The sequence below is a fragment of the Blennius ocellaris genome, assembly GCF_963422515.1.
Source record: "Blennius ocellaris genome assembly, chromosome: 13".
In the NCBI taxonomy this organism is placed as follows: domain Eukaryota; kingdom Metazoa; phylum Chordata; class Actinopteri; order Blenniiformes; family Blenniidae; genus Blennius; species Blennius ocellaris.
Genome location: NC_137662.1, coordinates 18,539,048 through 18,551,895, shown reverse-complemented (window position 1 = coordinate 18,551,895; position 12,848 = coordinate 18,539,048). Strand labels below are relative to the sequence as shown.

Here is a 12,848-nt window from a genome sequence, read left to right as displayed (position 1 = left end):
GAGCTACTGTGTCATGCAGCTAAAGACGGTTTGACTTTGATCGTCGGGGCAGCAGACAGGGTTACATCACCCACACTCGTCTGGGAAAAATAAAGCCTTGAAAAGCAAGCCACTTAAGGAGCCTTAAAAGCCATATGGGTAAGATGATTATCACTTTGATGTTAACACTTGATACATCGGTCCATTTACAGGATCGATCCCTAGAGAGATTAGGTCTAAGGATAAATAGGGGCGGAAAAAACAGATGCAAAGTGTGCTGTGTCAAACGTTTTACAATGTCAACAGGTTTCGCTTCGACTGTCGCGGCCTGCAGACTTTTCGGTGGGTCAGCTCAGACATGAGACCATCTGCCCTGTGTAGATGAGAAACACATGCTGCCTGTTTTGCATGATGTATGAGGGATGCTTTGCTGAGTGCCAGAAAAAAAAAAAAAAACATGCATTGCAAATGTGATAAGTATGTGTCAGTATCATTGACAAGGATTTCTGGTTTCCTCTTTTCATAAATTACGCCCATACCACGAATGCACACGAGAGCATCCATAGCCCCGCCTTTCTTCATTTTGACATGCCTCATTCCAGATGTGCTCCGTTAAGACTGTTAGCCTCGAGCTGGAGCACTCTCAATTGGGAGGAGCAGACCAGGAGACCACTCGCTGTCTAAATTAAGCCAAAAAGAACCAGGTGGACAAACAGAATCGGGCTCGGATGGTGAAGCTGGATCCAGGATGTCTGCGACCGTAGGAGTTGTTTGGAGAACTTCTCCTGTAAGGGGTGGTTTGGTTTCCCATGTTGTGGTTCTCCATTCTCCACTCTTTGCTAAAGCTGAAACTGTTTCACAGGGCGTAGAGTTTACCCCCCCTCCTCCTCACTATGCACAGCCAACAATAAATGGTTTCCTTTGAAGGGGACAGTCATCATTATTGTGTGTTCGGGGTGAAGCAAAGGGCTGAGTTTGAGGAACACTGCTGGTTAACCACACCTGCACACACGACACAATGACATTCCACATCTCAGTCAGATTACATTTTTATGCTCCTAAAACTGAGAAGGCAAGACATCAAAAATGCATATAAACTAGACTGGTTTTTTGTTTTTTTTAAGAGTACTATAGCAATAACACGATTTCACAGGCGACGCTGTAATTTCCAAAAGTCTCAGTTGTTCTAAAAGTGCTTTGGCAACTGCACTGTTTGTCTGACACACAAAGCTGCACCCTCACCATGTTATCAGCCTCACTGCTGGATGTGGCTGCTCACTCCTTTTATGACTGGAGCGAAACCGCCTCTGCTGACACAACGGCTTCTCCTCCAGGAGTGAGGGTGATCTCATTCTGGTGACCTGCCTGCGTACGCTCACCACTCCAGCAGGTGCGAAAGCTGCTCCTGTGGCAACAGCTGCACAACTTGGAGGAACATTTTGGAAAATATATTTATATATTCAGAGATAATATAAATGCCTTTCTTAAATCCTGTCCACAATTTCAGTTTGCTAACCTGCAGTGCTCCATTCATCTTCTATACCTGCTGACTGTTGTGAGGTGCTGGACCTGATCATCGGGCAAATATATAAGACACCCTACGCATGTCGCCACTACAATTAACCCTGGAAGCATGTCAGGCAACTCAGAGAAAACCCACTCACACAGAGAACATGCAAATCCCACCCAGGACGGCTTGAGAGTCCTGAATGGAACTGGTGGATTTTCCACTTGAGTTCCATTGTTCTCACTGGGAAAACCTGTATGTCTACACATCAACAGGAGCTATGATCTCATCAAATTTCCGTTTGACTATAAATGCCATAGGAAGGAGTAGCAGTAAACAGTCAGTCATCACACTGCTCTGTAATTCACCACAAATATATCCTGGTCATCAGTTATAATGACAGCAGATGCTGAACCGGCATCTGCAAACTGTCCTTCGAAACATTTGGACTTCACTACTTTTGGGAGAAACTCACAAAATGAAACTGGGCTGTGGAAGAGCACACAGAGAAGCTGCTTTGAGAGGAATCTCAGACAGTGGGAGTTAGGATGAATGTTGGACATTATTCAAACTCGTACTTGTGTTTTGGCATCTGGTTAATAGTTGTTTACTGGACAAATACTGTGGTGCAACCGTCCTCCGGAAAATGTCTCAGATTTACTCGAAGAGACTGAAATCTTATTATACAAGTTACAAAAGCTTCAATGTCATCATAAATAAGTGATACAAATGGCATTTAATGCTTGAGGTCCTTTCAGTTCATCTGTAGTGAGACGCAAAATGTCTTTGTGTCAATGTTTGGGATAGCGTAAACCCGACAATTACCAGAAAATACTACACGGACAACATTTCACATGCAATGTTGTATAAACACTTGTTTAGTTTGGTTTATTTGCTTGTCTGTCAGGGACCATGTACAAAATACATTAATCGTAAAGAAAAGATGTTTTGTACCAGATTTATGTACCAGACCGAGCTGTTGTCAGTTTCCATCAGCAGTCCCCGAGCAGGAACACAGCATTACAATAAACATTAAAAATACAGCCTACAGTAGTATTAGTAAGACTAGTATTGCATTATTAACATTAGCATTGTATTAATAGTGCTACTAATGCTACTTAAGAACCACCCACTGGATCATCCATCCAATGTCTATACTTGATTTATTTGACATAGATCAATTGATAAATGAAGAATTAGTTTATAAACCTAAAACATAAACTGGAGGAGATGATTTATAGAAATGTTTTAAAAAAAGAAGAGAAATGACCAGCAGACTGTATTTTACTCATTTTTTGTATTTATTTGGTCTTTACAATGGTATTCATGACTTTCAGTGTTTTTCTAAGTATCTGTATTTCTACTAATCGAAAGCATCTTTTTGCTGGGGGAAAAAAAAACTGTTTAAGGTCCCAACTGTCAAGAATGTAGGCCAGCCAAATCATAATGCAGACGGAGCAGAACTGACCCCAATCCAACTTCACGATCCAAGAATAATGACGACTAAGGGATTTTTGGAAACGTCTCTTTCTAGAAGAAAACCAGGCGAGGTTGCACACTCCACAATCTCACTGAGGAATGCTGTGACCCGTGGAGTAACTCCACTGTGGTCGAAAGGTGTGTAGCAGAATGGCTTGACACAATGACCAAATCTGCTCACGTCAAACATGTGCGGGTCAAAAACATTTCCCTTTGACACCAGAACTGGAGCTTGATGAAAATTCAGGCTCAGCACTATTTTAAAATAAGAACAACTGTTTCTAAACCAAGAAATCAATGTGCTTAACTCTGCACATACATTACAAAGAGGACGTTTCACTGCAGGTCAGCAGAAAGAGTAGGGGAAAAAAAAAAAAAAAGAGATGTGTTCTTGGTAATTTATGGTAATTGCTTCCCAGAGGAGCCATTATGAATTATGTTTAGTGCACTGAAGAGGCTTTAAACATTTGCAGTGAGTGCATTTTTGGATGTCCATTTGGTGATAAAAAAAATACTCCAACTTTGAAAGTCAAACAGCAAAGCCTGTTGACGAGGATTTCTTTTCATTTTTATTTTCAAGGACGTTGATTAAAAAAAAAAAGAAAGCTCTTTGTTCTGTGACCTTACTTAGCCTTTCATGCTGAATTAATGATTATCAGATGAGCTCATGGTCACACTTGTTGGGCCAGTGGCATAAAAATGCATTTTTTTTTTATTACATTTCAATCCAATTCTTGAGAAGATAAAACATGCAATTGTGCTCCAAAGTTTGGGGAAAAAAACCCGTAGGAGTCCGGAGGCACAAACACACAAAGAACTGCTCAGTCGTGGTCTGGACTGAAGGCAAACATTTGCATACTGGCATACTTGCAGATATTCCTCCATATTCCGAACATTAAAATATGTCATGGTACAGTAAATACAGTATCTGCTTGCTTGAAACTTTCAAGAGAAGAATGTTTCTATCTGGAAATGAAAAGCTGCAGAACAGCTCATTGCCCATATCCCAAACTGTTTTTGTAAGCTCTTTTACCAGATTGACTTCACCTGCATTGTGTTTGTGCTGGAGACTTTTAAAGAAGTGCAAGCTATCGAATTCCTTAGATTTTTTGATAACGTGCTTTAATCTAATCACCTATATACCCATATTCATGTAGGAATAAATAAAACACACTATTCCCGACTAGTTTGTGTGGACAGCTGCAGACTGTTGTTCTTCACGGATTAGCGTGGCCAGACAAACACACCCAGCAGCAGGGACCTATGGACAAGACGAATGTTTACAGAGGCGGGAGAGAACCTCTGTTTCGATCAAGCCGAGCAGGACAGAATTTTCCTGACTATTAACAGGAGACCAGAGAACAAAGGGTTTCCTATAGCAAGTCCACCAGAGCCACAGCCCTGCAGAGTGCAGTCAGACTGAGAGGTTATCAAAGAGGGGCCACAGACAGCCTTTTACAAGAAAAGTGCTCGATAAGGTATTCACCCATTTAGAATTAAACCCTTTTACTGCACTGTTTAAGCTACTTAGACGGTTGGCCTCTTTCTCCGCTGAACAAACAAGGCTCAGTCGGTCAAACAGTCGCAAAGTAAACAGACTAGAGAACTGCAGGTATTTCACTGGACTCCACTGGATCAAATATCCTGAAGACTTTGCTCCAGGCTGCATTGAGGTCATGTTTTTTCCTGCATCTGCTGACTGGATTTCCCTCATTTCCCCATTTCTAAGCAGGCGTCCTAAATGAGACCTTTCACTCAGCACGCCACAGTGCAACAGCTGGACAGAAAGACGTGACCTAAAGGTCAAATTTTCCACAATGAGTTTGAGAAGGCAACGCAGTAAAACCACAATAACGCTATTTTGAAAGAGAGAATGTAATGTTGAATTAAAGCTGTAAAAGTACGTCATTATTCTTCTCAAGTGACATACCTGCAGGTCGAAGAATTTGCTGTATCTCCTGTAGATGACGTGGGAAGTGGAATCTGAGTAAGTGACGTTGATGAGGTACACCTATTAAGAGAAGCACAAACAAAAGAGGCCCATTAAGAACAAAGTAACTTTGTCAAAGACATGACGGCACCACTTTAACCATACTGACTTAACTTTAAGAGGCCTTCAAAGGTTAAAGGTCAAACATACTCATGATGCTCCTCAGGCAGCATCAGTCACACATCAGAAAACCCTCAGGGCAACATTGGACAAATGCCAATAGATTTCCAGTCATATGTCATTGAAGTCAATACATTTTTCCTGCATTTCAACACGTTGCTTCCAACAGTGTCAGATTTTTGTATTTTACTTTCAGTGTTTATCTGTGTTCACCATTAAACGAAAAAAGAACTGATGCTCCCACCATGTCGACAAGTTCAAGCGGCTCTCTAACCCCAATAATAACAGAGAACTCGTGCTGCTTAGTTCTACTGGAGCTCGCATCATTTACTTGGCAGACACAGTCATTAATGGAACAAATGCTGTCAGTGGAAGTTTTCCAAAATAAACCCCCTACTTACCTTGAAAATATAGATCTCATAAACAACTGTGTACACCCTCTGGCTGTGGAAATAGATAGCTGTAGCGACCGTGTGTCGCTCTTAGGCATGGCACGCTTTGCATTCCAAAGTGCCAGTCACTAGTTTAAAATGCAGCCTTGCTTGTGCAAACATTTTATTAAAGAAAACATGTGCAGAGAGGCTGAACGAGCCATGATTAGGCAGAGATGGCCTGTCCAAACACTGAAATGACGGTATTTGAGGTCAAGATACAGGCCAAAAGAACCATACATGGTATTCAGAGTTTGAACATGACAATATCCCCTCCATTCATCAATATTTTATGACTTCGTCCGACCTAAGGTCACCGAGGGAGGCACAAGTAAACTCCAGCAAACAATGTGCGAAACAGAGTACCACCTGAACAAGTATCTAATTCTTCATATAAAGACAAACAGCCACGCCCATTCACACCTTTGGCCAAAACACACCTCCGAAGAACTCTTTCAATTGTGGAAGGAAGATGGTGTAGTATTGAATACGGAATATTGACACCAAAGCCAAACTCTTATTTTCATTTGAGGATATATCCCTTGGACAAGTGAGCCAGGGAATAACAAGTACAGGTGACAAGTGTCTAATGTAGAATAATGCTGGCGGCAGGAAAGAAAGCCATCACGAAGAAGTGGCTAAAACACCCACACACCCACACACCCACACACCCACACACACACACACACACACACACACACACACACACACACACACACACACACACACACACACACACACACACACACACACACACACACACACACACACACACACACACACACACACACAGCCACACAGCCACACACACACACACACACACACACACACACACACACACACACACACACATATATCCTCTATTAGCTAAACATGGGACAATCAGGTTCCACCTATGTACTTCTCTTCTGTTAATTTATTTATTTTTTTCACAGTGGGGGAAAAAAAACAAAAACATTTCCAATTATGTCCAATATAAACTTTTCCTTTTAATATGAAATTAAATGTTCTTAAACTCTATATATTGGCAAAAACCCTCTCATGCACAGAGAGAACCTCACCTAAAAAAAACCACAAAGCTCATAATCAAAACAGGGTCTTCTTATTGTGAGGCGAGGTTTCCAACCAATACCCCACCATGCATCCCTCAATAAAGCCTAAACAACAACAAAAATATTGTGAAATTAAGAAATTATCACAAATATTTGAATGTGTGAGCTTGACATGCACATAATTAAGTATTTGTGAACTAAACTAATGGACTTCCCTTAAATCCTACTTATGCAGAAGCATTCCCTGTCAGGCAATGTTTGTTAAAGCCGTCCCAAATACTTTCTGACTGCAGAGCTATAAGTTTCTGGAATGAAGTCACACTTGAACGATAGGGACCAAAGACAAAGGGCTGCTTCTTTCCTCTCTCCAACCGGACAAGCATTTCCACTTGCTTAGCTCATAGATAATGAGATTTTTTTTCCCCCTTCCACGTTCTTCCCTTGTGGGGATTTCCCAGTCAAAGCTCACCTCCGGCTCGAGTCCCAAGAGGGAAAGCGTATGCCCTATGTCGAGTGGCCCCTAAGCAGGAGATGGATGAGGCAATTGATCCTGGTGCTCTCTTTAATTAATCCAATGGAAGCTGATGGTCTAATTGATTTTTGCTCTCCCACTGAGACATACATGTTTCAAGGCTCATCAGATTGGTTACACAAGTCAGTTTACTGCAAACTATTAATATATCAGTGAGTTGTTGTTGTTTTTTTGGAGTTTCTCATCAAAAAATTGTTCATTGTTTTTGGACTTTGTGTTACTTTTTCACATGTTAATTTATTGGAGTCAAACATATTACCAACACTGCAAAGTGGACTAACACTAAGAGCCTTAGTTCCTTTGAGAGTGAAAAAGATGAGATCACCTGGTGGAGCATGACCAAGACCATCCGTCATGAAACAGGCGATGTTGAAAATACCATAGAAACCATTGTAGAAAGCCACAGCAAAGCCACCACAAGTTGTGGAACCGGTAGAAAACTGTTTTACGTTACAAAGCAAGAGCCTCACCTGCAACCAAAATTCAATCATAGGAGCTGTGTGTAGCTGTCAGACACATAACGAACATCTGCCAGGCTCTGATCTGTGAACAGGCAACTGACCATGCACACAAGTCAACGTATCAAGATGTTCAGGTAAATATTGCTTATTTAAGAATTAGTCGACATCATATTCACTTAACTCGCATGTCTAGTACAAAGAGTTCAGAGGAACACTTGTTAATTGATGTTTATTGGCTTATGTTAATGTGTTTTAAAAATTTGGGTGGTTAAATATAAACAAAAAGCATCAATGGGTTTTGACAAGGGACGTACAAAGACAGTCATGCCTGTAAAATTTTCACTAAAATATTTTCCTTCCAGAACTATGGCTGTATGCTTTCTCGCATTATTGAAACAGTTTTGGTCTCATCTATACCATGAAGTCTGGAAATAAAAAAAAATAAAAAAGAAAGTTATATTTAAAATAGTTTAAATGTTTTCCTTTAAATGTCACCTGATGACAGGAAACCTTCACCATTATTTCTCTTGCAAAAGTGGATGAGATCTCTTAAAGGTGAACAAATTCACTACATCAAGTAGTTTAAAAATAAGGTATGTGTAATTTTAATGCAAAAAAAGTAGTAAAACCAAGAAAACGTATGCCCCTCCGACTGTGAAGGGCATTATAATGATGTCAGATTAAGTCGAAGAGGAGAAAACAGCTATGACTTGTTTGGACATGTCACCTATTGTTCAGTCTCCATGGGATTTCTCTCTTTGTTCATGATTTTACTTGCTGAACTGACATGGTCACACAATAAAGAAACTACGTTCATAGCCCTCATTCACACATGCTAAAGAGCTTACTTCAACAATCTATAACTTGCATTTGTCAGTGTTTCAAACCCCTTAAAAATTGCATCTTTACATAATATGTTGTTATGGTTACCAGAAATTAAGTATATATATATATATATATATATATATATATATATATATATATATATATATATATATATATATATATTGAAGACCCATGTTAAGATTACAATGAAAATGAAGAAATGGTTTATCAAATGAGTTCACAAACATTAATGACCACTATATACACTTGCAGTTATGCAGTTATGCAGTTATACGTTACGCTAATTCAGCTGCTGGAGTAGTGCAAAAGGGCTTTACGGGATCAGTCATGTTCAAACACCAAGATATTGCAAGACAAGGTCAGACAGTCGCTTTATTCAGCATAACAGAAGATCCATCTTTGAATAAAGGTGATAAAATCACTCTGGTATGAAATGTTCATTGCAAAGGCAACACTTATTATTTATTTTAACGAAATTTCAAAAAGCCTCTTGACCTGCTAGCTTTTACACCAAGCCCTGTGAGCCCTTATATCCATCGGTTTCAAACTTGTCCCCAAAATCTTGGAATTAATTCAATTACGGTTCTGAATTCAGAACTAAATTATATAAAGTCTTGTGGCATGATTCAAGCCACCTTGTTCTAATCAGCATAATGCATTTAAAACAAATCACTCAGTTTGCTTCAAAGATATTTTTTCTCATTTACGTCATCAATATTCCAGATGTTTGTTAAAAGAAATGTTCTTTTCCCACAGAGTTTCAAGGAAAGGACACTTTGCAGCTTGTACTTTCATACTGTTGGGAGGCCTTCTCATGATTGCATATCTCTACCCAGACCTTAATGAAGAAGAAACTACCGATCTCACAAGAGTGGTTGGGATGAAAAACAGATCCTCCATTATCTCATATCCAAGATGTCAACAAAACATGTCTGCTGCTGAAATTCCACACTTCGGCTTTCTTTCTCAACAAATTCAAAACTTTCTGTACTATCGTCACTGTCGCCACTTCCCCATGATACTGGATCTTCCTGACAAGTGTGGAGGAGATAACCCTGAAGACGTCTTCCTTCTGCTCGTCATTAAAAGCTCGCTGGCAAACTATGAACGCAGAGAGGTGCTACGGAAGACCTGGGCTAAAGAGAAGTTACACAAGGGCATGTGGATCCGCAGGGTGTTCCTCTCCGGGACACTGAGTGATGGTCCACACAAAGAGAGAATGAACAAACTCCTGGAAGTGGAGCACCGAGAACACAAGGACATCCTTCAATGGGACTTCCACGAATCCTTTTTCAACCTCACGTTGAAGCAGATACTTTTCCTCGAATGGATGGAAAGTAACTGCAACCGCGCTCGTTTCTTGCTGAACGGCGACGACGACGTCCTGGCCAACACGGACAACATGATCGAATATCTGGAAGGCCTCGGCAACTACGAAGGAAGGAAGCACCTCTTTACAGGCCACCTGATCAGTAATGCCAGCCCCATCAGATGGTCAATGAGCAAGTATTACATTCCTGTTCAGGTGTACCAGCCTAACTTTTACCCTCCCTACTGTGGAGGTGCAGGCTACCTCCTATCTGGTTATACTGCCTTAGCCATCTATCGCACATCTAAATTGATTCCTCTTCTTCCCATTGATGATGTGTACATGGCAATGTGCTTAGCCGAAGCAAACCTTAAACCCGCCTCTCATAGCGCTGTTAAAACACTAGGTTTCAGCAATAAGGATGCAAATGATCCTTGTATAATGAGAGAACTCCTCTTGGTACACAATTTCGCTCCAGCTGATATTTATTTGATGTGGAATCAATTGCATGAACCCAGTCTGACGTGTGGTCATCACACAGAGATGTATTAGAAAAGTCAAACAGGAACAAAAAAAATGTGCTTTATGGCTTTTAGATCTTTTTGGATTTTTTTTACATAAACGTTGAACTACCCCATGTGCATTTTATGCAAGGATCATTTTTTATATCTGTATGATATTTTAGTGTTCACCACTCAGGTATGCTCCCTTTAAAGCAAACCCCTTAGGGCGTGCAGCCTATTTGTCAAAGTGTAACATCCATTATAAAAGCAGGGCTGCATTCACTCCCAAATTGGATTTCAAATTAAATCTGTAAGCAGCGCAGACAAAGACGTCTGAATGGACCAAACATGGATTAACACCAGCTTTCGACACCACATTTCTCCTACAAATTGTAAATTATATGAACAACTGAGGTGATACAACAATGTATGTGAAGCAGCATGTCGCTGTTATGACTTTTGTCACATTTTGCACTTCCATTTTGTTTAATAATGCTTAATGATGAGGGAAGTGTTTTTTCTTATGTTTTTTTCTTGAAGAAAAAGGTCAGTTAAACAGACAATGTTAGGTGTCAGAAACCTCGACCAAGGGTCTGCAACCTTAATGACTAAAAGGGCCATTTTCTTGATTTTGCACCAAATAAGGTTTTTGTCTGGAGCCACAAAACATGCTAATTATCAGAAATTAAGAAAAAAACAGACAAACAATTGCTATAAAAAGTAAGGTTCAGTTCAGAGGTTTCATGGCTGCAATCTAGAGATAATTTACTGTATTTTTAGCTTTTATAGTCAATTTTAGATATCCTTTTATTCTTTAACTTTTCTGGCTATTTTAGTTTGCGTGTTTCCTAAAGTGCAGTTTTAGGGTAGCAGGCAATTTTGTAGTTTTTCCCCCTCCTTTTTTTCCCTTCATTTTTGCCCTCGTTTTCTACTTTCTTTTTTCCCTTTCTTTCTTTTCCCTTTTTCTTCTTTTTTCTTTTCCTTTTTTTCAAATTTCCCCTTGTTTTGTCCTGAAAGGAAAAGCTGTAGAAGCAATTATTTGTTTGACTGTTTTTTTTCCTGTACTATTTATTATTTTTTTAGTGGTTTTGTCTATCTATATTCATTTTCAGATTTTCCAGCAGGCTGTTTTAGCTGTTTTGTCCTTGTTTGTCTGTTTACGCCATTTATTTTATTTATTTTTTTAAATCAGTGTGGTTAGCAAATAAAACTCAAATTAAATCAAAATGTTTGTCAACAAATAAGTGTCTGAGAGCTTCAGGAAGCCGCAACCTGGAGCTGAAGCGTCACAGGTTGCAGACCCCTGATGATGAATAAGACTTAGTGCTTGATGAATACACAGAATCCAGTTTTTTTAAGGTGCAAACGTGAAAGTGTATCTTGTCCTGTAGAACTTGGAGAAGCAATAGAAAAATATTTACTCCCAACAAAGCCTGTATTGACGATTTTACAACCTTTACAACAGCATGTTAATATACACATCTCACAGCCTCTGCATGCTGACATGCTGGTGTGAGCCCATGCACTTCACTTCACTGCTGCATTGCAAACTACAGCCCATACGTTTGTTTACTTTTTCTCTCTGCAACACAAAGACATGGCTTGGCTGTCTGACATGCTGACAGCTGGCTGACATGGGAGGATCACACTATTTCCCAATTCCCTACACAACCGGGTGCTGACATACTGGCATCACAAATATGATGATGACAGACAGATGTTTATGTGTAATGTGGCATCCAAACGTCTACTTCAGAGCAGTAATAGCAAAGACTGATGTCATTCGTCTGTTGGATTTGTAAGACAATGAACGACAACAAACGTTTCAGTTAGAAACGGACCAGGCGGTGGCGCCATGTGGACTTTTAAGCCCTATAAACTGTAAATTAAAGCAACGACAAATAAACAAGTGGCAGTAAAACCAAACGACTCTGCTCTGTGGCTTTAAGTCCGTCTAAACCCACAATAATGAAGAAGGAGTCTCCATATTTGAAGTTGGCTCTGCACCATTCGGGACAACAGGGGAAGGGAAAAGTGGGGGGAAAAGGAAAACTTACATAGTGTTTGGAGGGATTCCTTCTCTTCTGCACGTCCACAACATTGACGTCGAGAACTGTGCGAAACTGCATGTTGACAAATGGAAATAAATCTCTCTAAAAACAACAACACTACAAACAAAAAGTTGCGCCCATGAAAAGGAAGAACAACAACAGAAGATGATTTCCTCAAGTTGCGGGAAAGCGACTCAGGCAGCGGGAGCATCCATAAAGTGACGATAACGGGCGGTCTCGGAGCGTCTGACCTCCTTGTGAAACATGACAAGGCAGTAAAACTGTGTTTTAATCAGACTTCCCCTCCCTCCGGAGGAGCTGCGCTCTGCAGCTGGACGGAGGGGGCCGAGCCGAGTCTAACCGAGAAGAGCCGAACCGTGCCGAGCCGAGTCCAGCCGCACGGCCCTCTGCACACATCACCGACAGTTTTGGTGCTAAAAGAAACACGCATATTTTGTGTTTATAAACTGCAGGTGGAGAGACCGGATGTAATGTTGTGTGCAAATGTGCAGGGGGAAAAAATGTGTTTACTTCAAAAATCTTGTTATTTATCATCATGCACTTGCATGTGATTCAACTACTTTTGGA

General features: G+C 40.4%; 2 protein-coding genes across 3 annotated transcripts in view; one reads left to right on the top strand and one right to left on the bottom strand.

Moving 5' to 3' along the window:
- LOC308138628 (SH3 and PX domain-containing protein 2A-like) overlaps positions 1–12,478 on the bottom strand; it is a 62,409-nt gene extending 49,931 nt beyond the window's left edge. For both annotated transcript variants that reach the window (XM_080507836.1, XM_080507837.1), the window contains exons 1-2: positions 12,267–12,478; positions 4,896–4,976 (exon numbers count right to left, since the gene is read on the bottom strand). In XM_080507836.1, coding sequence (XP_080363962.1) covers positions 4,896–4,976; positions 12,267–12,338 — 153 coding nt within the window. In that variant the 5' untranslated portion in view covers positions 12,339–12,478. The remainder of the gene's footprint in view (positions 1–4,895; positions 4,977–12,266) is intronic.
- LOC308138270 (N-acetyllactosaminide beta-1,3-N-acetylglucosaminyltransferase 3-like) lies at positions 9,326–10,258 on the top strand (the record flags this gene model as incomplete). Its single annotated transcript, XM_080507352.1, has 1 exon — positions 9,326–10,258. One exon carries the CDS (start codon positions 9,326–9,328, stop codon positions 10,256–10,258), a length of 933 nt encoding a protein of 310 aa, XP_080363478.1.
- Positions 12,479–12,848: the final 370 nt, after the last annotated feature.